At 45.5% G+C, this 25,853-nt stretch overlaps 2 protein-coding genes across 2 annotated transcripts; one reads left to right on the plus strand and one right to left on the minus strand.

The window, feature by feature from the left end:
• The first annotated feature begins 253 nt into the window (after positions 1-253).
• On the plus strand, positions 254-4,829 carry RNF34 (ring finger protein 34, E3 ubiquitin protein ligase). Its single transcript, XM_010284546.1, has 5 exons — positions 254-468; positions 1,845-2,234; positions 2,552-2,608; positions 2,854-3,055; positions 4,487-4,829. Exons 1-5 carry the CDS (start codon positions 265-267, stop codon positions 4,672-4,674), a joined length of 1,041 nt encoding a protein of 346 aa, XP_010282848.1. The 5' UTR covers positions 254-264; the 3' UTR covers positions 4,675-4,829.
• Positions 4,830-6,610: 1,781 nt separating this feature from the next.
• On the minus strand, positions 6,611-24,537 carry KDM2B (lysine (K)-specific demethylase 2B). Its single transcript, XM_010284547.1, has 10 exons — positions 24,316-24,537; positions 20,548-20,691; positions 15,694-15,780; positions 14,891-15,151; positions 13,881-13,919; positions 11,566-12,239; positions 9,917-10,080; positions 9,283-9,444; positions 8,366-8,584; positions 6,611-7,876 (listed from the first exon to the last, which is right to left on the minus strand). Exons 1-10 carry the CDS (start codon positions 24,376-24,378, stop codon positions 7,695-7,697), a joined length of 1,995 nt encoding a protein of 664 aa, XP_010282849.1. The 5' UTR covers positions 24,379-24,537; the 3' UTR covers positions 6,611-7,694.
• Positions 24,538-25,853: the final 1,316 nt, after the last annotated feature.

Genomic DNA, 25,853 nt, shown 5'->3' on the forward strand with positions numbered 1-25,853 from the left:
AAAAGGAGTTATGAGAGAGAGCTCCTTGTGCCTGCGTTAGCCTCTCGGAAACAAATCTTACCTACTTTGGTAGAGACTGTTGGGCTGTTAGAGACATTAGCGTGCTGAATTCCCGGTGCTCTGGGAGTTCACACTGCGTGCTTTTGGGATGATGACAGATGGAGTGAGATAGCTCTTCAGTAGCAAGTCACATCTGATGTGGGCTTTCAGATATTAATTTTCTTTTTCTTCCTTTGTGAATGTTTTCAGGCAGGAGCTACTTCCATGTGGGCTTCCTGCTGTGGATTGCTGAATGAAGTCATGGGTACTGGAGCTGTCCGTGGCCAGCAGGCTGGCTTTGCAGGAGGTGCTGGCCCATTCAGATTCGCACCAAACACGGACTTCTCAGCATATCCATCTCCGGCTGCAGCGGGTGCTAACATAGTTTGCAAAGCCTGTGGACTTTCCTTTTCAGTTTTTAGGAAAAAAGTGAGTACATTTCCTATTACATAGTATTTTTACTCATATGCATGTATCTGTAGGCATACTGGGAGATGAATGCATATTTTTCCTTAGATAAGGAAACCCGAGGCAGATAGCCAGGGAGGGAGGAAGTGCCTTATTCTGAGGTTACAGGAAATTAATGTCAGACAGGATTAGAGGTTAAGAGGTCTGATTTTCATTAACGGGTGACACATTGGATCTGAGCTGACCTAAAAATTAGTGGATTCTAATTTGTAAGATACGTGTTTTAGTTTCAGTATCTTTAACATGAAAACAAATCTGGTTTTGAAGATGATACCAAACGTAGCGGTTAAGTACTGGAATGAGCAAACTGGATGATGGAAAAGCTAAATACTTGCAATATAGTATCGCAGCCGCTTTTTGTGCAATACTCGTGTAATTCTGTTTGTTTTCTAACCAGGTTTAGTTCTGTTAAATGCGATTGCACTCCAACAGCCTCTTGCTTCATATGGAGGCAGGTTGGTGGCTTAATGCAGATAAATAAAATTGAGATTGTTAATACTGTTTCTGTGTATCATGACTGTCCAGGATCATTATTTTGTCCACTCAATGACCTAATTCTCTGCAGCTCTTGTAGATGAACATGAAGCCTCTTTCTTCAGTTTGTGTGTTTGGTTTCCCCCCTTCCTATGTGTCCTGTTGTTCACATGGTAAACACTTTGTTGAATTAAGCATTGTACAAGGATGTTTTCTGAAGCTAATATTAATTTACTAAAATGCTGAAAAACTTGGAAGAGTTTGGATTTGCTCACAGCAGATGAGGTGACCATTCAAAATTGCTGCTGAAAGTCTCGCCTGTTTTAGCTTTTGTATATTGTAGTGAGTCTTTTGTACAAAGCTCTCTTAGAAATGCCATCTGGGCATTTGGGAGTATTTACCTACCACGTGATTCATCACATTTAAGGCCTACTTTGAATTCTCTGAATCAGTGGAGGAAAAAGTATGTTCTTTAAAGTTTGGGGATTATACTGGTTTTTACACATGTGAAAAAAGCAGCATCACTTAGTATATTGAAAAATATTTTAACATACCATAAAATTGACTGGCTTTTAAGTTCATTTATTGTGTAGACTGCAACTTGAGTACCTTATTCATAGTGGTTTTTGATGGAAACCTCAAATCATCTTACAGTAGTGCTACAAAAGCAACGGATGCCTTGGAACACCTGCAAAACTATTTGACAGGGCAGTTTTCTAGACTTGAATCCTAAAAAATGATGTACATCAAAATTGACAATTCAGACACTAATGGTAAATTACGTAGCCTGGAGAAGGAAAGAGCAGGTCTAGATCTGTTTTCTGTGACATACAGCTGAAAGGTTATTTTCTCTTTCTGCTTAGCACGTGTGTTGTGACTGCAAGAAGGATTTTTGCTCAGTTTGTTCAGTCTTACAAGAGAACCTCAGAAGATGTTCCACTTGTCACTTGCTGCAAGAAACAGCCTTTCAGCGACCTCAGTTAATGAGGCTGAAAGTAAAGGATCTGCGGCAGTATCTGATTCTCAGAAACATACCAACGGATACTTGCAGAGAGAAAGAAGACTTGGTGGATCTTGTGCTGTGCCATCATGGATTAGGTTCGGAGGAGGATATGGATGCCAGTAGCTTGCATTCGTCACGGTCACAGACTTCGGGGTTTTTTACTCATCCATTTTCTATGTCTGTATCGGTGTCGTCTCAAGGAGAACTTGCAAACAGAAGGGGAAGCGCAGGAAATGGAACACCTTTACGGGTACAATAATTAACGTGTTTTATGGCATAGCATAGCTTTTTCTTTTTTCATAAGTATGCATCGCTTTAATATAAAATGCCAGTTGGAGCAGTTCAGGGTGGCAGGAAAAATGTCTTTTGTCTCTCTCACCTAAAAGCAGAAGATGACTAGATTACTAGTTTAGGTGATAGAGGTGACTTAAATCAACAATGATTAGTAGCAAATGAAACTTCAGAGTGTCACTGTCATCTGTGATCTGTTTGGTACAAAGGAAACTGCTTTAGAAGGGATGATTTTTTTTTTTTTTTTAATCCTGATTAGTTTCATTTTGTACACAGGGACAAACTGAAATATCTTCTATAAATAATGAAGAAGAAGAAATTGCAGAAGAGCAGGTGAGAGATAAACTATCCAAAGAATGAATTTTTGGCATGTGACACCATAAAGTATTTAGGTCTCTGTCAACAGTTACTATCACACTCCACTCCTTTCAGAATTAGCTGTGTTTAGTAATGCATATCTGCAAATACTTCTTTAAAAAGAGAAAACATTGGCCAAGTTGCTGCAGCTTAATGTAGCACTAGATCTGGTGCTCTGAACTTAGTGGAACAGTTAAAAACATACAATTGATGTATTTCAGACCCCTGGATTGTCCAGAAAGCGAGCGAGGGCATCTTTGTCTGATATTTCAAGTTTGGAAGACATTGAAGGGTTGAGTGTTCGTCAACTGAAGGAAATACTTGCGTGTAATTTTGTCAACTACTCGGGATGCTGTGAAAAATGGGAACTTGTGGAAAAAGTGAGCAGACTATACAGAGAGAGTGAGGAGAACCACAAGACACGTAGGTTTATATTTAATTCTCACTTCCTTAAGACTACTTAATTTCTGGTTTCCAGTAGCTGGTTCTGCCAACAGAAGGACTTGGGTATCTAACTTGGTCTGCTCAGCGGGAATAACTGGAAAGTGCATTTTAACAATTCAGGCTGCATCTAGAGTAGTTGAACATGGTTCTAGTGAGTAAATAAAGCTTTCCAGGATTGGGCTGGGTTTTTGAGGCCTTTTTCCAAAGCAGAGAGAGCTCAGCTTTCACAGTAAAATTGCACAACTGAGAACTAGTTCCTCAAAGAACGTGAAACTTGGCACCTCCGTGTCCTGTATTAGGTTTCACAAGGCATTAGCGAGAGACCTGCTCAGTAGCTGCCAACAGACAAAGCAATTTAGGTCTTTGACTGCGGTACAGAATTAAAAGCTGTGGTGGCAAAAGCCCAAGTTCAGGTGGTTTGGTCTTGTCCATGTTTTCAGAGTCAGGTGGTGTGGTGGCTGCAGCTCAGTGAGCCTTCTGCCCTGTTACGCTCAACAATTGGGAGTCTTCCACTTCCGCGGTGGTAGTATAGCCACAGACCGCTTCCTGTTCACAAAGAGGAACAGCTTTCTGATGTCATTACCAGTTTGGAAAATGCCGGCTTGCCTCTTCATTTGTGTGGCCGGCAGGCAGGCTGTAAAGAACAGGGGACTGTGGTGACTGGAAAACTTAATAGCCCTGCGCCACTGCACAGCCAGATTGTGGCTGCAGGGACTGTGATAATAGCATGTGAAATCATCTGCTAACTGGGGCGGGGGGGAGAAGGATCGTGAAGGTGCGGGACTGTTAGTGAATGTCAAAATGTGGCTGAAGTGACACCCTCAGTTTGGTCATAAACTAGAACTTAAAACTGTCTGAAACCAAGCCTTAAACTTAACTGCCCCCCTGCTCCCCCTGGGTCTGATGGACCATTCAGTTATTGATAGGGGATGGGGATGTTGTCTGTTTGCGATGAAACTTGGCAGGTTTTGTTCAGTTCTGCCATCTTTACGGCCTACTTAAGGCTTCCACTTCTTAGTCAGCTTTAGCTATTAGTCAGCTTTATTATTATTGTGTTTAATCTTTGGAGGAAAGTGTTCTGCCAGGCGAAATAAGCGCTGAGATGAGAAACCACCATGTTCTGAATTTTAATCCAGCGCGTCATTTCACAGTTGTCATGTTCTGAATGGTGGTCTCCAAGTTTAAAGAACGAAGCCCAGTATTGGATGTTCGCTTAGGGGCTTTCTAGTTTTTGTTTCTTTAAGGAATATAGATTGATTCTTAGCTGTGGGTTAGCAAAACTATTGTGAACATGGGCCAGTGCTACTTCATGCTAAATTAGCTGCCTGTTATTTTCGTGGTTGCCTGAGCTAGAACTTCGCTGGCATTCCAGGACCTGAATGCATGACCTCCCTCTCTGTTGGTTTTCAGAAGGTGAGAAGATGCAGCTGAATGACAATGACGATAACCTGTGTCGGATCTGCATGGACGCTGTCATTGACTGCGTCCTGCTGGAGTGCGGCCACATGGTCACCTGCACCAAGTGCGGCAAGAGGATGAGCGAGTGCCCCATCTGCCGACAGTACGTTGTACGGGCCGTGCACGTGTTCAAATCTTAAACCAAGGACAGAAGCGGATTTTATAGTCACCCTTCCAGCATTTCTGTGGGCAGCAGTGCCGAACTGTGGGGCACATGTCAGCTTTTTAGTTCTTAATAAACAACATTTTGAACATCAGGATCTAGAAGTTTGTGAAACATTTTTCTACAGCATACCGAAGCCTACGATTGGGCAGTACGACACGATGCCTCTGTGTACGGTAGTAGCGCTGCCTGACTTACCTTACAAACCCGCAAACTGTTCGAGTCAAACTGTTTACAGCAGTTCTTGCTCTCTTCTGAAGAATATCACCTCTAATTATCGCATTCAGTACTTGGCAAGCGGTCAGGAAACACCTCTGCTTGTCCATATTAGTGTGTTACGTTGTCTAGTGCATTAGAAGCAAGGCATCTATCGGGTGAATATTCAGCTCTTACGTAATTATTGAATGTAACTGTTATGACACTGTCCCTGCAACAGTGTTAGTGTGAAACACGACTGGGGGAAGCACTGCCGTTACCTGTACCTGCACAGAAGCCCTTAAGCCATCTAGTTTGTGCTGATTGCTTCGCTCCGAATGTCTGTCGTTACTCATCTACTGTCTTGGCTGCTCTTTTGTAAATGTACGAAAAGCTCCATCACTTTGCAGGGCTCTGTCCTGTGGTGTCCAGCCAGCCAGTACTAAGTGGTTTTTTAGTTTAGGAATAAAGTATTTTTTTAAAAAGGGGTATAGTAAACCATACTATTGCAGTCCTTAATCCACTCATGCCTATTGTAACTATCAACCTTACCTGTGATGATTGTATGCCACGTGCCGACAACCTGATGTTACTGTGAATACTAATCAGGGTCACAAAACTACTTGCTGCTACCATGTGGAATGTATGGCATTACCAGCTGCCAGCCCAGAGGGTCACAGTAAGGGGAAGGAAACGAGGGATTTGTTTAAAACCTCATGCTCACAGGCTCCTATGCAAGGCCAAGCCCTGTTCTCTGCCTTCCCTGGGCTGCTGGATGAGTGGTGTTGCCATCAGCCCTGGGCCCAGTGGCAGGGGTGAGGGGCCTCTTGGAGCAAGAGTTTTAATGGCCCCTGTAGGAGATGCAGGGCCAGTACTATCCTGGGGAAGGTAGCTCTCGTTCCCAGGACAGGCAGCCTGCAGCCAGGACAGTGCCCAGTGTAAAAAAAAAAACAAAACACAACACCAAAAAAAACACAAACCACAAAAAAACCCCCCAAAAAACCAGAGAGGGGGGTAAGGAAGGACCTAGTCCAGCCTGGAGGGTTCACCCTGAGCAGGGTTGATAAAGGAAGCTACAGTTTCTCCTTTTAACTCCCACCTGCCAGTGAAGTGACAGGGACATGTTTTGCCCAGGCTGTCATACCCAAGGCCTCTTACTGCTGTCACACCTCCTCTTGTCTTTTATGCGAAAAAGTAAGCTGGCTTTAGAAAGTAGCTCCTCCTCAAAATAAAATACACAGCTTAGAGATAGTGCTGGTTATTTTTCAGAAGGGAGCAAACCTCTCAATGGCTTTATTTTTTAGAAGTAACTTTTTAATGGTACTTAACTCCTGCAGTATGCTAATGAAGAAAAACATACCCTGTATGTTATTTCCATGCTGATCATTAACCGCACAACTTAATAAAGATTTGTGATGGGCGTTCTCAGCCTCTGCCTCTTCTCTTACCCACCTGTGGGTGACTCAGCTCAAGCTTTAACATTCTTCCCAAGCTGTTAGCGTTCCTCTAGACCCAGGGCAGCTGGAGGGAGGCGTATATGTGTGTTTTATTCCCTCCTCAGTAAAAAACGTCTTGGACTATGCCAACATGGAGGCACGGGACACAGACGGAGCGCTGTGAGAGGACCACTTGTGGCCTGACAGGAGGAGGTTCAGACACCACGACCTGCCCAGCCCTCAGAACCCAGGAGTAACAGAAACCCACAGAGCCAGTGCCTGTTTTTGTACAATTGTTTATACAAATTCAACAAAGGTAAAACTGCATCAGGAAGGTCTACGAAAACAACACCGTACAACAATGGCACTTATGAATGCAGAATTTTACAATCAGGAAATAACCATGTTAGAAACCTTAAATGAGAACTCAACTCACACTTCAAAGAAAGAGAGACTACGTTTGACCATTTATTCTACGGCTGGACTCACTGTATAAATTAATTTTATATTGAGTACAAGAGCTCATGCTACAGAGTGAAACCCTCCTATGTGCAAAAGCTGAAATTGGAATTTTTTTTTAAAATTTTGAGAAAAAGGTGATTTCTATACAGATAAAACTTGGCAAAGTGTTTTACTTCAACTATAATTTACACCTTATTTCCACAACATGCTTATGTCACTTCTGAAGTATACAAAGCAGGATATAAACTTCCATTAAAACATGCTTTAAGTTGAAAGTATTAACCTACTTTTCCTGACCTGGGCACGTTTGTAGATAGATACTGTCTACGAAGTATAGGTTAAGTTCTCGCCTACCATAAGTAAAGATAAAAATTGGCAATCAAAACCGAAACACTGGTAATGCATTCAAACATTGCATAAATAATTTTTAAACAATTTTTGTACAAAAATAGTTCTGCATAATGTAAGATGTAACAAAACAAAACGTGTTAAGAAGGCAGAAATGCAGTGCGTGGTCCACTTTCATGACACCAATTTTTTTCTTGTTTTAAGAAATGAAAAGCAGAAATCAAATTTACACTACCAAGCACATGCTGTGGTACTTTAAATAACAGTATTTCTTGGAGATCAGTCGTCTTCCGGGTGTGAACAATTATCACCAATAACAGTCGCCTTATGAATTTGCATAAGAGCCAGTGCAGGGCAGGACATCCCAGGTAGACTGAATTAGTGGCACAAGTTGAAGTTCTTAACACGGGTAGTTTCGTGGTGGTCTCTCCTCCACGAGAGTTGTAAAATCCAATCGCGGTATTTTTCCAATATTCCAAGTCCCCAGTTGAAAATAAAATCCCTACGTGTTCTTAGCCCCTTCCCCCCCGCCCCAGTATTTACACATGTCCTTTAACTAACTCAGTTTTTGCAGAAGTTTTTCCTCCACCTGCCCAAACTGAACACTTACTGACATTTCTGCTATGAACTGCTCGCAGCCTTCCTTTGTCACCTGCTTGCAGTACCTCAGGTCAATCTGGCAGATGTTCCCACAGCGTTTGAAGTAAGACAGGCACTGGTCAGTAACCTTATTGCAGTCTGCCAGGGAAGAGAAAACCCCAAAACAAAAAACAGACAAAAAAAAAAGGGGGAGAAATTTAACAGCACGGCTGGGCCTGTTCTCCAACACGAGGACGGTTCATCTGGCCGCGGTACGTCCCGCCTGCCCCTCCCGTGCTGTGCCCAGCCAGCCCTGTCGCTGCGCTCCCATCCCTGTGACTCCCTCGTGTGACTGCTGAGATGAAGCGAGGCACACGCCGGATGCGCGGAGCAGCGGCCTTGGAAAATCCCCGGGGGAGGATAAGCCAGGTGGGGTGCACAGGGCGCTGCCGGCTGCTGGAGGGCCTGGGGGACGGCTGGGCAGCCGCGGGGTCCTTCGCGGGGGCCACACAGCCAGGCGCTTACACGGAGTCCCGGGGGAGTTACGCCAGGGCAGGGGAAAGGCTGGGTAAAACCACTTCCACGAGTGAGCATTTCGCCAAGGGGCAATTCCCGTCCTCCCCCCTCCCCTGCACTTGTGTTGCTCACCTGATAAATTAATTTCTGTTAATGAATCCCGCGTGGTGGTTCCAACCGCAGTCAGCAGGTTAATAGACTGATCCGTCACATGATTACAGTAACTAAGATTGAGTTTGGAAAGCAGAGGCATGTGCCTTATGATCAGCCGCAAAGAAGCATCTGTAATATCCAGGCCAGCCAAACGCAGCTCAACTATGTTCCGTAGTTTACTCCGGTTGTCGATCTGACCTGGAAAGCAGAGGCAGCAGGTGACTCCCAAAAGTCTTGCCCTGCGCTGCAAACATCTGCAGATCTATATGAAATGCACTGAGACACACAACACTGCCGCCCTAAGTCAACTTCAGACGCTTTTGCCTGTCTGGAGCTTTGGAGGGGACATCAGCAGGAACACTTGTCTATTTTTGGAACAGGCACGTGGACAAAGCCACCTCCTGATTTCAAAACAAAAGGGATGGAAGTAACTGCAGGGGCCCAGCGGAATTACAAGTCTGGAATAAGCAGTAGGCTGTGCAGTGCATGCCAGAAAGCAGATCTGATTTGCTCAAAATTTCACCTGAGCTGATATCCGGGCGAATGTGGCATGACCCACAGAACTGCTCCTTCCCTGAACTGGAAGAAAGTGTTTCCATACTCTCTAAAGTACACCCGTTGCAGCCTGAAGAGAAGAAAGTCAGACAGAAAACCAACCAGCACAGTGGCTCAGACGACTGTTCAGCAGCCAGAGAACACCACTCGTTACCCAGTGGCTTCCAGCGAGGAGGTGTTCGCAGTAGCAACTCGCAACACCTCGCGCGTCAGCAAAAGCCCAGAACCCCGCCGGTACTAGCAGTGGGGGCTTCTGCCCGTTTCCTCCAAGGGGGACTAGCAGCAGAACATGCCACAGAACCGCGGGGACAAGTCTCCCGCGTGCTCCTCCCGCCTGTTACCTGGCCGGTTGTCTGTGGGCGGTGACAAGAGGTCTCTCATTTGTGCGTCTTTCAGGCCTTCTGCCCACTGCACGTCCAGAGTTCGGAGTAAAGGACAACTGGAACTACAAAGTGCCGATACTGCTATCCACGAGCACCCTGATAACAGCAGGTCTCGAAGACCTGCAGATAGAGAAGAAGTTAGAGCACATGGCCTACACAGAGGGACCCACGCGGTGATCTCTGCTACCATCCACGGGCTGAGTGAAGCCCAGTTCCACTCTGACGAACAATCCAGGGCAAGCAGGGACCTCATAAGCCTCCCCTTGCCCTGCTCTCCATCTCTCCCACCATCTGGAACTTAGTACTGTGAGTGAGGGCAGACCCCCATCACGCCCTCCGCTAATCGCGTCGGCACAGGCACTTTCCGCAACAACCCCACCCACTGATGAAGACCTGCTTCAAATCAGTTGACCTACCACGTCAAGTTGTCACAACAACACTAATTTTGGGCCCATTTTAACCCACCGATGCTTCATTCCTACATATCTAACTCCTCTCCTAGGCTACCCGGATCCCTGCAGATGTTCCTCAGAGACTGCAGTTTGTATCTCAAATGGTTTGCTAAATTCGGTGGTCAAAACCCATCACTTACCTGGCAGTCTGTTGATAAGCCAACTCAGCTGCTTTTTAGATATATTTGTCCAGCTAAGATCGAGGGTTACAGGCTGTCTCCTAATAATGCCACTAAGCATAAGTGGAGTGATGGATTTACAATGGTTTAAATCTATTTTGGTCCATAATCTTTTGTCACAGCACCTACCCAAAAAGAAAAAAGCCAACAGCACTTAATTTGGCACTTGTTTTGATTTCTGCAAGGCTTTAAAAGGTGTCATTACACAGTAGGGAAAAGTACAGCTTTTTACTGAAAATAGCAAAAATAAGGCTGAGCGATGTTAAGGTAAGCACACCACCACACAATGTCATGTAGGTTGGAAGTTTCTGTATCAAACGTATCATGCAATAAAGCATGGAATTATTTCCACAGAATTACACGTGCCTGCAACTTCAGATCCTGTTTTAAGTCATCACAGCACTTACCAAAATCCATTTTCTAGCCTGAAGACAAGCCATACCTTCTTGCTTACCTTCTGAATATAAAGACTGGTTTTAAATATTACTGTCCTGATTCCCCCTGTGCTTTCCTTACCTAAAACCAGTGAATTCTGTAAAACCGATCCCCCCTCCTGTACTCTCTGTGTGTGTTATTCCTCTCTACATGGCTTATGTGTTTTTATGCTCTCTTTATGGTTTTCTAAGGGCAACAAGCAAGAAGTCCTAACAGGTGTGCAAGATTCTGCATTTTCTCATTTTTTCCATTAGAAAATACCACACTTAAGCAGAAAAGGCATTTATCAGCTTCTGTGACACAAAGAAGCCCATGGAAGAGGCACGCCACGCACGTTGTCTTGCACAGAATTATCAACCCCTCAACCTTTCTGTCATTCACCCAGTTTGTTACTAGACTGGGCTAGAAAGGAGCCTCTGTTGCAACTTGCCCATCTGTGTGCACGCTGCAGCTGAACCCGAGACGGCAGCCAACAAAGGCTTTACTGCAAGTTCACTGGAACACATAAATCTGTCACTAATGCTTCCTGCTGCCATACAGTCACCGACTGTCTCGATGTTCACACCCCGGTACCCTGAGCACCAAACAGACACATTGCGTGTAAACAGGATAATGAGGGATTCCTCCACCCGCTCTGCCGGTACAGAACACAGCGAACGGGATCGCTCTCCACGTACCCTCTACAGGGAAACAATCGGCACCGACCTTCTGAGGCGAACACCGAGGGCACTGGGAGATCTTCACTCTATCTCAATAGATATTTAATAGCTGAACTAAACAAACAACTGCATTAGCAGTCAGCAAGTCCTGGGGGCAGAATGACACCAAGACTTAGCATGACCTAGACAGGCTGTTCCAGCAGGCAAGAACATTGTGGTGTCTAACTAGAGAACAGGCTGCTCTGGGGCGTTACAGCCCCGGCAGGCTGACGCCGATGCTGACACACACACACACAATTCCCATCACAAATGCTGGGAACTGCTGATTCTGAGAAAGCACCAGACAACATGATATGTCTCCAGGCGCTGCTGGTCACCCCTCTCCTTGGGCTGAACAGAGCTTCAGTGAGGACCTGCACACCTCCTCTAGGAGACACGAGTGCCTCCGTCTCCCACTTCCCTTTCAAGTCCATCCCGCTACACCTTAGACCTAGCTCGGTCTCCCACCCTCCTTACCATCTGTTCCAGGTCTTGCAAACTCTCATACAGATGCACAAGTCTCTATGACTGAGGTAGCTAAAGACAGCCATCCAGACTTCCCTCTGCATCACGTGGGCTGCCCCGTCATCCAGGGGGAGCGAGTCCGGAGGGGGGCTGATGGGAGGTGGCCGGATAACGTGCCGTTCCATCTGAATGCATTTGGGAGGAGAGAGCGAAGGCGGTGGCCGGGTTATTCCCCGTGGTGTGCTTCGCAGGCTGGGGATGAGCTGGTGCCTCAGCTCCCGGGGAGTCCCGTTTAACCCTTTGCTGAACCTATGGAGTCTCTCACTGTTGTTCAAAGCACGCTTAGGTTCCTCATTCTCGCTCTCAGGTTCAGATTTGATGGGTTGGTGATTCTCATTGGCAAGGCTGTTCTCGGTTTTTTGGATCTCCTGGTTGAGCTCCTTGCTGAGCTCCTTGCTCAGTTCCTTATTGGGAAGCCGCCTTTTCCGCCTCATCTTGAACTTCTTCTTGTCCCTGGGCTCAGCACCCTCCGTGCTGGGACCTGCAGTGGGCGAGCTGGACCGTGACTGGTCACTATCCTTGGACCTGGGAGGTGCTTCTGGCAGGTCATCCTCTGGCTCCTGCTTGAGGCGCCGCAGGGGTTTGATCATGGCAGTTCGGTCATCTGGAGCCTTCCACGATCGTCGCTGAAAAGGAAGAGACAAGGGCTGACTATTTGAGCAAGAACGTACTCAGCAATACTTCACATTCGGATGCTCCACACAGGCAGCCCTGCCGGGGGGGTCGGGCTGCCTGCCAGCACTGGGCCCCACCCATCCAAGCACAAGGGTACATTCACCGGCCAAAGGTATCAAGTTCAAGTGCCATCACATGGATGAGGAGTCCTGCTATTGGCTCTCCGGACTCCAGGAGAGTGATAAACGCATTTATTCACCATGCATAATCCTGCAGATTTAAGGGCCTTACTCATTACACAGTGGACAATTCACATACAGAAGATTAGCAGCATAGACACTGTCACTATAGACAGTTTTTTGCCCAGCAGGCCAGGAGAAACCAGGCTTGGGACCATTCCCCGGGTAAAGCACCCGCTTAAACACCGGCCAACACGCACTCATGCCCGCTGGCCAAAAGGTCAACTCCCGACACCTCCTGAATTGCAACTGCCGACTCACACTGTGGCTGCGCTGTCGTGGCCATTACTGCTGGATACTCACAGCCTTGTTCAATTGTGTTTTAGCTGCTCCTTTACATCCTGCTTAACTCTGCTTGTCTTCTCAAGCTTCCCCCACCTCCGGTGCGTGCAGAACAGGGAATCTGACAGGTTTGACACACTGCTAGCCTGACGAGACCTCACACTGACACTTATCTCCAACGCAACGCAGGCTGACAGGGGTTAGCTGGCACCTCCTTCCCTGTCCCAGTCACTGTTCATAGCAGCAAACTGCACTTCACTTGCTCGCATTAATCAAATTTCTCTTTGATGCACACCAGATAGAAGCATAAGAGACGTACAAACGAAGACCAGGGAAGACTTCAAGTCTAATCTGATCACTACAAACAAGAAAGAAGCCACCAACTGTTAAAATGAAATAGCTCTAATAAGAAGAGATCTGGACTGGCAAGAAAAGGTGAACTGCTGTGAACACACTTGCTATATCAGAAGGTCTACGCTTTCGCAATAAACGAATTGAATCGAGTCAGTGGAGGTGCTCCTATGCTTCAGACTGCGGCGCACAGCAGAGAAAGCTGATCGCCCTGTCTTTAAATTAACATATTATAAAGGGAGAGGTCACAATAAGTTAATGACAGGTTAGAATAAAAAAATTACAACATCAGACTGCTCTCGGCTTGCAGCATCCTTCACCCAGGGTACTGACGAGCGCTTAGTGTAAAGCTGTCGGACTTCTGTTATCGTGCCGGACTGAGCGAGGTAATCGGTGCTTGTGTGCCAGGTCGCCCTTGGCTCCCTGGGGTGTCAGCGAGGTCCTCCAGGGATGTGCAGACTGCTGAGGGGCTGCGTGGCAAAGGCAAGCCACACAGCGATATAGAAGCAGAATTTTATTCCTTGGGTCATCAAAAGCTCTATTTTAGTATGGGACACCAGAACAGAAAATATAAAACCAGACAGTGCAGCTGAACTACCCTGGAGTGTAAAGGTTTGCACAAGGGAGAGAGTCTATAATTTCAAGATGTCAATGGGATAATAAAAATGCCTGCAGTGACACAAGGACATGACTGATAGAGAAACTGGCTCACTATTCAGCTCACATGAGGCAAGGGGATTTAAAGGGATTGAGAACACATCTATTAAAACAGCAAAATACCTTCTTCCTGAAGAGTTTCTCTTCTTTTCCAAGTTTTAGCTATTGGAAGAAAGAAAAGGAAAAACCCCAAAACATGACATTTGTTGTGCTGTCTGATGAAGGCTTGGTGATCCACGGTGCCTTCCTCATGCAATGGGGGCCTTTCACGGAGCAATTCAAGCCATCCATAAACACTGCAGTGAGTCCAGAGGGATGGGACAAGGAAGGCATGGCCAGAAAGCAGATACGCATAAACTGGTATTGGGAATTTTGCGCTTTTGTTCCACCAAAGCAACCCCAATCCCTACATTTACCATACTGTACTGTTGTTCCTGCTGCCAAGTCTCGCAGGGCAGACTGACTGACACTCCTCGTGAACTACAGATGCGATACAAACCCAGCCACTGATTCTGATTTTAAAGCCATCAGTCATTTACTCATGAGACACATTAAATCTAGGTCCTCATTTCTGCCTCCGCAAACCAGCATTTCTGTATATCCACATGAGAATTCAGAGTGTCCCTGCCTGGCCCAAGAGCTCCGACTGTTACATTCAGGGAAAAGCTGTCTACATTGCTGTTGCGAGCAGCTCCTCCTCTCTGCAGGCTACAGAAGATGTCATTTCTAAAGGTCCTCTGAAGGATTAAGAGTATGGTACATCCCTGAATCAGCCATAAAACAAGCTGCCATGCGCCACCAAGTGGGTAAAGATGAAAAGGTTTCCATTAAAAATTGATTTTCATCTTGTTCCTACTCCAAGCGTCTTGTAAGGACTTTTCAGTTAAAGTGGGTTTTCCAGTATTTTCAATAAAACAACAGCCATAGCCCAGTGTTTTCGGCCTCTGAGCGTCAACCCAAGCGTCACTGTTCAAACTACTGTCCTGTCAGACTAGCAGTTTTCAGAAACACTGCAGTTTCTTTTGTAACAATCTGGGATTTCAAGATGAGTTATAAGCCAGAAGGCAAGAGACATCAGCCCCACCGGCCCACGCGCATCTGTGTAAGCACATGAAAAGAGTGTTTTGTCATACCCGCTTTCTCATAGTGGATTCCTGGGGTTTCTCAAATTTCCTTTTCCTCCACAGATGCACTTCGTCTGACTTTCTCCTCAGTATTGAGTCAACTTGAGTCTTTTTGGAATGTTCCTCCGATTTCCGCCTGGGAGCTTCTTCACAATCCCCTTTCCGTTTCGCAGCGTCTGTTACTTCCTTGTTGTCCCTGTTCATTTTCTGTTCCTTCAGCAATGAGCCTGGGAGATTTGATGCGTATTTGAATCCTGGTCCGCGCTTTTGCTTGTACGCCAAAGAGACACAAAACACAAACAAACTTTATATCTTATGCCTTCCTCAGGTCTTTATCCAAGTTGCCTCCAACACTGGTGGGTTGATCACTTTGTAACAGACAAAACGATTAGCGAGGAGATAGACTAAAGTAGCTTCAACCTTCATAAAGTTATTTTTGTAATTACACACTTGCAAGTGTCTGTCTCCGTTTGCAAAGAAATAACGTTTCACTAACTCAGACACTTCAGGTTTTACGGAATTGCTTCTGGATTTTGGTTATTTTAAAAAAGTATTTTCATCTTAGAAATTAACATGCAGCGGTGCACAGAACTAACCTAAGTATTCCCCAGGTTCTGGGTGAAGTGTTGGTACATGGAACAAGAACACAAAAATTACTAGCGAATGCAAAGCCATCAGCTTATTTCCTTCAACTCAGCTGAATTAAGCACACAATCGAAAGCTAGTATTGGGCAAAATTGTACCTACAAGCCAGAGGGAATGCTTGAGATTTTTTATCTCATTCCAGCACCACTTATTCCCATTAAACTCACTTTTCCAGTTTTCCCTGCATGGTTGCACTTTGGACACTCCCAGCAGTTCGGCAGCTCATCGTTCACCACACCATCCGATTCCTTCACCTGGTGAAAGAGAGGCACAACTCAATTGGCAATCGTGCTGCAAAAAGCTGCAAGAGCCTACAGGTAGACCACTCGAGTCGTTTTGTACAGCTCGGCTTTCTCTGACTGCTGCCCTCCCGATGGCTGCTGAAAAAGAACCCACATCACCGCAGGTGCTCACCATCCTGCTGGTGCTGAGCAAGCCCTCGGTTCCGCAGGATTAGACATCACCAGAAGGGAACAGGGGAGGAAAGTATGCTGGCCAAACTGGTATTTGACACAGGGTTCAGGTCGCGGCTTTTTATGAAGGTCAATGACAATCCCAACTAACACAGGGCACATTCTGCTCTTGCAAAAAGCCAAAACAACATAAAACACCCCAACAACCCCAAAACTCCCCAAACCCAGGACTGTAATCACGCCATCTCCAAACGTCCTCCCACAACACTTCTTTGCAAAGCTCCAGTCCCGTCCCGTCTGCCCCCCCGGAGTGAGGCACAGTCTGATCTTTTAATAGGAAGGGATTTTTCCCATACACACATTCTCACATACATTAATACTGTTCGGCATTTTTAGAAGCAAAGCACCCTGCACTGTAATCAAGTGTTCCTTAGAATATTTTTCTTTATGATCAGAACTAGCAGTCCCATGCCTCCAGCCCTCAAGCCCCTGTGCCAATAAAAATGATGGTTGCCAAGTCAGCTGGAGAACAGGCACTTTCATCCAGAAGACTGGACACATGAAGGCATTTTTAAGGTTTCTCACACCCACAGTTACCCAGCTAGTGTAAGGAAGAGAAAGGCTTACTACTTCACCACCTCTAAGAGACACTGGCATTTTACTTTCTGAAAGAGAAGACACGCACCCAGTGTTGTTACACTGCAATAAAAGCACAGTCCTGCCTTATACAATTGAAAAGCTGCTGGTTTCTCAATGTCCATATAGGAGCCCGCATCACTTTCCAAAGAGGAGACAGGTGTTCCTGAGAAGGCATTTCTGTGAATGAAACTGAGGACGAACAGTAGAGCTAAGGTAAAAACAACCTCCACACACACGCTCACTGATGGCACATTCACATTTAAGGGCTTAGTTATATATTCAGACGTAAGCCTTGCAGGGTGGGGGGAACATTAATTTATTACTATTATAGACAACAAAAACATGCTACTGTCAAGACAAATAGCTAGGCATTGGCATCAGCAGCACAGTAGCAGGAGACTGCTGCTGAAACAGGCAGGGGCAAAGACCTGCAGATTTTTCATGTTTCTGAAACATTTCCTCCTCCTCTTCTCCCAGCTCAGCAAAAATGCACTAGCTGTGCAGGATCAAGCCCCACTTTTAGGGGAACTGCTTCCTCAAGTCCCTGAGCCAGACAGCAGCTATTCTAGTTTCACCATCTATCAAGAGTGATGATATGTCAGCCTCTCAGCCAGTCTTCTGGAGTTAATAAATGAGTAAATGAAGTGGGCAGAATTTAAATACTGGTTTTATCACAACTGTGTGCCTTTGAACCTTCTTTCCCATGGTAGGTGTAAGATAGTCCAGGAGTTGTTGTATACATCTCTGCCTCAGGGGAACAATTCCTGGCCCAAGCCCAAGTTGGGAACAAGTTATTTCCCGCACTGAATACAGAACAAATGCTACTGAAGGGAAAGCATTACAGCTCTGTCCCTTCTGTGAAGTTTAAGGAACTGAACAGATGTGAGGAACTGTAAGCAAACTAATTAGACACACACAAACCTGCCACTGAATCTGTCCCAAGCCTTTCAGGCTGGGTGGGAGCCAGTTCCGAGTGTTTGCTACAAACAGCAGGTGGGTGTCTGAGCCACAGCGTGAGGCATCTTCAGAAACGTACCTGCAGCACGAGGTCAGCGATTCAGAAAGTCTAAACATGGGGCTACGCCACTGTGAAGTCTTGTTGAGGAATATGGAGACCCCAGGATGCTGATCTGACATCGCTGAGAGCGCCACGAATTCTGGCAGTGCCAAGACCGAAACAAGATAGGCAGCGAGACACACCTGGGCTGAAGCCATGGGCAGCAGTGCAGCTGTGCTGGAAAAGGTCTTTGTATTTCTGCTGTTCTGACAAGGCACCAAAATATTCACCTTTTCCATCACTATATCCACCTGAGATGAAAAGGAACAGGCTCCTACCGGGGAAAACAAACCCCTTCTCCTTAAGGAAACAGCATCAGATACTGCACTCACTCACACATGCTAACCAGCACTACTAGCTATTTGAGATGTAAAAAGAAATATTCATCAGTTATCTGTTCAACTCAAATGCTCTGTAACAACAAAAGGCAACATTCCTCCAGAAATCTCACTAGCTCCTCTGGAAGCAATGCTGTGCTTGCAAAAGGCTTGCCAAGATTGTTTTCGTAAGAAACTTTTCAGCAAAATGAGCATTTATGTTGGTATCGTGTATTTTCAAGGAAAGAAGCATGTCAGAAACCTCCCATGACACTTCTCAATATATGGAACATCCTGCCTGTCCTTAGTGCAGTTCCAACGCAAGCACCCAATGTGCTCTGGTACCCAGGGCTCCCCCAGCAAGAGGCACCCACAGAAGCCTCTCAAGGCTGAGGGTGTGTCAGAGCACAGGTGCACCTGAGCTACCCTTAATCTCCCCAAAGATGTCAACTTCTGACGCCATCCTTCTCATGGAAAAAACCCACCACAAACGTGAACGGCCAAACTGGGAAGCTGGAAGAGGATGGACTTCAAACCAGAACAACCTGCCCTGGAGTACAAATTAGCCACTGCATGTGCCAAACTACTCCACGAGCTTTGGAGATGCATCTTGGAGGGAATTCACTCCACATGGGAAGAAGCCAGGAAAGGACACTCCTCCCTACACTGATCCAGTTTATCCCAGTCTCCCCCAAAAGTACATGTGCCAGACACTTGATTGTTGACGACCAGCAGTTCACAAGTACTACTGCCTGTTTACCAAGTAGGACAGGAGGGGACTTTCTCTTGGTGGGCAGCCGAAGCAGCTGCCCTGGGGCTGTGTCTGCGTTTAAGGCAGTTCCCACAAGGACTATTTATGGGCTCCGTCCTCTGGGCTTAAGCCCATGTCAAGGGCTCAAGCAGCACGTAAACACAGCAACAGATTTTTGTCTCGCAGAAAATCATGGAACCTGGGAATAAAGAGCAGGAGGGATCCAAGGAAGAGGCTCCATTTCCCTTTGGCTGCTCCCCTGTGCATAGTTTCATCTTGCCTTCCAAGATGATTCTGAAATGCTACCAATGTCCTTCTGTCTCAGTAAATAAGCAGTACCAGTTAGCCCCCCATTTCATCTCAACAGAAGCATCGAGAAATTAAAATACAAGACACACAAGGCACAGTGTAAATCTCCCAGTGTTTAATTTTCAGAAACACCCGAAGCAACATTGTTCCTAGTTACCAAAACAGTACTCAGAACACCACACATGCATAAAAGAACAAACAGCACTTGCTTGATTTCACAGATCTGACCCACATCCTGTGCAACTAGTCCCAAATGTGGTATGGAAAGGAAACCATACTTGAACTGCCACTAGACAACAATCATGTCCTCTGGACTCAGCCATGAAGCATCACTGACACTTGCTTTGGCAAGAGATGGGGGAGTGCAGGGCACTTTCAGGAAGGACTGGAATAGCAAAGCAGCAGCTGCAAGCCAAAACTGAGGTATGTCTGGAAACAAGCAGCTCCTTCTCTTGCTTCACCAGCCCCTGAAGCCTTGTTTTAAGCAGAGCCAAGCAAGCAAAGCTCCTTTTCAGAGCCCATCTGCAGCAGGAGCTGTGAGCACCAATTTCATGAATCAGGGAGACAGCCACAATTCTGGTTTGCCAGCTACCCACTTTCTGCTCTAATAAATGACACGCACATAACTTGGTGTGTACCATGTACAGCACAAGAAAAATAAAAGGCCAGCAGAGCATCACTCCAGGCCTGCATAAGGAACATACCTCTCCTCCCAGAGATCCCAGAAGGGACAAAAGCTGCTTTCTGGGGCATGGTGTGTCAGGACACATTTGCTTTGGCAAATCACTTTAACCATAAACAAATCAGCAACAGGAAATGGCTGATCAGCTGCAACAAACCAGCTCTGGAAAAAGGAGGCTTCTAAATGCTAATACACAAAGATATACCCAAAATGACACTTTTGGTACCAGCAAAGAACATAGCTGCTCACAGGACTCAAGTCAGCCAAGGGTGAGCACTCCTGCAGCCTGAAACTCGGTCAGTTTGTTCTCTAGAGCTGCAGCCTTCCTACTGCAACTTTTACTCCTAACAATCTTTAAAGCCAGCTGCCACCGAAAGGCACATCTGTGCCTGGACGAAGACGAAGAGCAAACTACTCGTTTGTACTCTGTGGGACACAGGACGGAGCTACCGATACGGGGGACTGTGACTAACTCATCCACAGGGACAGGCAGATTTCCCTGTCCTCTTCAGCTTCCCATCCCAACTGAAACTCCTCACTTCCTTAAACAAGAGGCAAAAGAGAAAGAAAAACAAAACCCCCACAAGACATTTGCATGCACAGACATTTCAGAGGCTGTCCAAAGAAAGAGTCTCTGCTTACAAGGGATGCTGTTACATCAAAGGATCCCCACCTGCCAGTCAGGGATGCATGTGCCATGGCTGTCACCCTGCTTCTCACACCAACTCTTCGCTCACTTAAGTTTCCAAAGATGAATATGTGAAAGTTTTCCAGCTTCTGTGCAGTACTTTTGCATTAAGGTGGTAACTAATCCAGTTTTTGTTTCCAACATGTATCACATCCTTGTACTCACCTTAAGGCATCCTGGGTGTATGATTTCATTACAAATGGAGCATTCCATTAGCATGAGATTAAACTTGCTCTCCTCCTCTTCCACAGTGTCCTCTTTCCCAGCTTCTCCACACACCAGACACACAGCAGTATGAGGCAACACCGGCTGTTTACACATATCAGAAAGAAGTCTCGATCAGGACACGGAAGATATACAGAAACAGAAGAACGCCTCGTTTCAAAGAGGAGATAAATAGGGATTAATTCTGCAAACTGCTGAAGGCTCCAGCCCAGTGGAGCAACGAAGGCAAGAAAAACTGGTAACAATGAGGGCTGGGTACCCAGACCCAGCATCACAGGACAGGTTTCATGGAAGTGCCCTCCCTGTAGCAACAAAAGACTCATGGGGCATCCCAGGGATGGATGAAAATGCTTTTTTTTTGTGAGTGCCTTGAATCTGAGCTGACACAGACATTGGCATGCAAGTCACTTCACTAGTGTACAATGGGAGAGAAAAGAAGCAACCTAGAACATCACTATTCACATCCATTAAGCTTCACAATCTGACTAGCAATTTGGCAGCTCCCCTATTTTACAAGCAGGGCAGACAGATGTTATGGGACCCAATCCAGGTCTCACAGCAAGCCCACAACAGAACCAAGAACAGACCTTTTCCTGACTGACAATCTATTATCTAGGGCCGTGCTCCCAACCTAAGCATTGCAAAAAACATTGCACAGACACTTAAAAAGAGAATTCCTCTCCTGCAAGTGTCACAAGTGAGAACAACACTGATTTTTTTTGTCTTTTGCTGAGGAAGAAAGCGAACTGCAGCATCTCACATTATTTGTCACCCATGTCAAAGCACTGAATGCCAGTCTAATTAAAAAGCCACCTTTGTGCTAATGAGGAACAAACTTCTGGTTTGCAGCAATAAGATATAAGCCTCATTACAAGAAAGGAAAGGAAGATCCTCATAAGAAGCTGGCTGTAATGCGAAATGCAATCGATTAGGTTCCAAGTGCTTAACGATTAAGCAGCCAGTGGCAGAGATGTGGCTTTCCACAGCAAGGATCTCACGGACTTTATTCATTCCCACCGACGAAAGTGGATACTTACACACCAAACCACATCTATGCAGCAACAGTGCATCCTTCAGCAAGTTTCAGATAGGGAAAAACCTACCTATACCAGCCATGAGAGAGTGCGATGTGCTGCCCCACACACCAACATCTGATACATTAGCTATGGCAATACTTTCCTGCTTTCCCATGCTAGTACTTACCCACGCTCCTTTATAAAAGCACTTTGCAAATGCTATTTAATTCCCACCCTTCCTCCAAGCACAAAATAGGAATCCTCAGGATCCCATTCCACCAGCAGGTAAACCAGAGAAAAGCGAAGTTGCCCAGAGCCATAAGAGCTCTGTCCACTTGCTTTGTCCTATCTCCCACACAACAAGTATTTATATCCACACACAAGAACAAACATCCCAGGAGCAGTGTAATTTTTCTTGCTGGGAGCAAAGGTGTCTAGGGAATCTCCTCTGCGCCCCAACTAGCCCTGTCCTACTGACGGGCCGGAACAGCAGCCATGCTGTCACAACTCGTCCTCCCAGCACAGAGCCCCACACTCCCTTCAGACCTATTCAATGCAGCATAAAGTGTCCCAGGCACTCCCGTTTCCTTTCTTGATTGAACTAGTGATGCAGAGGAGTTTCCTGTTCTCCGAACAGCAGTACAGGCTCTCTTAAGGCTTCCGAATTTAATGAAAGTCTGTATCTACTTAATATTGTCAATGTTATTAAGCAGAGCAAAGCACAATCCCAGAACCGTAGGGATCATTGCTTCCATAGAGCCTTGCTTCAGTGTTTTGGGTTTTTTTTGGCTGGAAGCTGTTGGATAGGTACCATAATACATTACTGCTGCAGTTGTTAAGAGAACATAATGAACAAGAGTACAGACAACAGGATTGCTTATAGAAATGTAAAGCACCCTTAAAAGTTACAACAGTTCAACTTGCTCATTTTCTATGCTTTGCTGCTCTAAGAAAGTCTGTAACGCTCCCCCTGCTATTTTAGACCAACAGGAACCTACGAAGGGCAGAGATGTCTTCTTGAGCACATGCAAGGGTGGAACAAGGAATTGGAGTACCCTGGCTACCAAGCCCTGTGCTCTAAATCACAGCTTCTGGAAATAAAACTGCAGATACCAAGAAGAAAAATACTTCTTCATTAGAAGAGAGATGATAGAGGATGACTACACTCAGCCAGAAGGGAACCCAGTTCATCTCCAAACGGCTCAGCCTGTGTTATCAAGAGTGAAACAGCTTAGTATGAAAGTTTCCTCCATCAGTCAGAACAAGAAAGCACACTGAAGCCCTAATTTAATCCCTCCACTAAAAAGGCAGCAAGATTTCACTATTTATTCCCCCTGGAGAATAATAAATTCTTCATCCATGCTGTTCAATTCATGCCATACTCCAGGAAATCAAGTGCTCAAAGAAAAGACACTTGAGCTGCAAAAGCACTCTGCGGAAAGGTAGATATTCTATGTACTATGTACTTTACTGAAAGATCCAGCAGAGCTGAATCCAATCCTCTATGTCAAGAACAGTGCATAGCTTAGAACAGGACATGGAGTGAGCTACCAGGAGCAACTACTGGAAACCTTAAGTGCTTATCAATTTTTTTTATCAGTGTCAGACCAAGTCATTTAATGCCTCCACTTTAGTCTCCACATCAGAATTAAGGAAAAAAAAAAACCCACTAAATGAAAGGAACTGTAACAAGAGTTAAGAAAGAAATCAGTATAGATGGGATGATATTTCAGCTATGAATAAAAAACATTCTTGTCCTTAAAAAAAAAAAAAAAAAGAACAGAAAACCAAACCCTTAACAACAGCATAAACAAGACCTTCCAAAGAATTAAGATAAAAGCTAAAGCTAATTTTTACCCTTGAATGGGGACACTGCAGACCTGAGAACTGAGAAGCTGCTCCGCAACAGTCCGTATGAAAGCAATGGATTCAAAAGCTGCTTGGACAACTCAATGGAAGATCAATCTGTCAATATGTGTTAAATACAAAGCTATCACTTATGACTCAAGAAGCTTCTAAGCAATGTACCACAGGAACCCAGGAAACTTTTGACTGCCTGCTTGCCCTGTTCTGATGCTCATCCCCTGACAGCCATTTCCAGTCTGTGAGGAAGACAAGACCCTGGCTTGATGGGTCTTTGGTTCATCTGGATCCAACCCTCTGCTATACGCCTAGGTAACAGTAAACAAACCGAAATTCAGATCTCGAATAGCCTGGGGCTGGGGTCACCAATGCCAAAATCTTGGTGGATGACAGTGAAAGATTTTTCTGTATCTTAATTTGGTTAAGATGGTGGCAAGGCAGCTTTTCTCAGGAAATTCAGAGATCCAAACAAAACAGGACTCTCTTCCTTTTGAATCAGAACTTCCCACTCTTGCCCTTCTCCCCCAAGTCCCAGAATTTCCGAGTGATTTGAGTGCCAATTTTCAGCATACTGATAATCTCTACTTCTGTATTACTGAGAATGAAAGCTGTGCTATTAAGTTTTAGTAGCATTCCAGTTTAAGATTTGGGGACAATGAAAAGCAATAGGAAGAAGAGATCTGAACTGAGATGGTAGGGATTACACTGTTTTGTCTGATGCACTTTAGAGACTACTTGGAGCAGAGTTCTCAGTTCCACACCTTGTGACAAGGAGACACAGATATAGGGAAGAAATCTCCAAACAAGCTGTAGCAACGGGTACACTTACTGCGATACACTGCCTCATAATGCAGGACTGTTTCATCCTGCCAGGTCCCCCAAATTTCTTCATGTCTTTGCAGAAGTGACACTCGCCGCACTCCGTCCGCAGACACGCCTCGCACTTGCGGCATCGCGTCCTCCTCCGACGTGCTCCAGCGGTTGTCCGATTAGCTGCGAGCTTCACCGCAGAAGCAGTGCCCAGTTTCCCTTTGGGCCGTCCGACCGCCCTGTTCTGAAAGAGCCAGACACACAAGGTTAATCGCACATCCCACGTACCATCTAAACTACAGAACTTCCTTGGACAGGAGCTGCATACATCTTAGCTGTAGAACTGACAGATGTATCAGAATTATACACAGATGGGTAATACTCAGCAGATGCATACTCTTACAGGCTAAAGGAGTTCCATTACCTTTCCAAAAAAAAGATGCATTGTAAAATGACAAAGAAACCAAGGTATAAATGAGAGATCCCAAACCTGCAGCAAGCCCACTTCAACAGGAGGGCTGGGAGAATCAATTTACACACAGCTGAATGCGGGACCAAGTCCCAAGTGACATGCTTGCCTTAGGTCAAGAGATGATCTGCACCATTGCTGAGCTCTGGGCTAGGGAGCTCTTAAGATTGTTGCTCAGGTTAAGCCAGAGGTCTGCTTTCCTCTGCTAAAAGTGGAAGAATCCAAGGAGGCAGCAAAAGTAATTTTGAGGTTAGATACAGCAGAGAAACACTCAGCAGCAATGGCTCAAGTCACAGCAATCTCCTTAAAAAAAAACAGGAGAGTATGAACTACTGCCAGATGCTGAAGTAGGAAATAAACCACAAATACTACAAAACCCTTCCAAAGTAGCTCCCCTCACATCCAATACTAGCAAGGGCTCAAAAATAGAACACTACCTGATGCTGTGCAAAGGCTAAAAAGGGCATCCCAGGTCTAGATTTCAATGACCTTTAAGACAGAAGCTAAAGGAGCATGAAAAGATTTTAAATTATTAGGTTAACAGCAAGAGATTCACTCTGGATATCTAAATTTCATGTTCTCATCAGAAACTCCCTGTTATACACAAGAACTTACAGCTCAAGCCAAACATCGCTAAATACCATGTAATTGTATGGGGCTAATTACGTAAGAATTGGCTTGGCTCATTCTTACCACTGACAGCTTTCTCTATAAAGATGATAATAATAGGAATGCAAAGCTCATCTGGTTTAGCATTTATACAATTTTTCCACTTTCTGCCCATCTCAGCATATGACCAGACCAGCCAGTTTCACTTTCTGTTCCTACTGAATTCTGGGCAATCACCGCAGCAGGGGGAGGCTGGCTATAGAAAGCCGTGCCGAATTTTCACTGCAGTTTTCTAAAAGCAAGGGTGTGGAAACATTCTACTTGGTATTATAAAAGCTTCCCTAAGTGTCCTACTATAAAACCCTGAAGAAAAGCCACATTGCCAAGTATTTGATCTTCCTCCCAGCTGACTTAGCAAAACTCCAGTGACTTTGAGATGCAGAAGAGTGCTGGTATTTTAGCACTCATCCCAGAACCTC

This window comes from Phaethon lepturus, unplaced genomic scaffold, assembly GCF_000687285.1.
Source record: "Phaethon lepturus isolate BGI_N335 unplaced genomic scaffold, ASM68728v1 scaffold18413, whole genome shotgun sequence".
Classification (NCBI taxonomy): Eukaryota; Metazoa; Chordata; class Aves; order Phaethontiformes; family Phaethontidae; genus Phaethon; species Phaethon lepturus.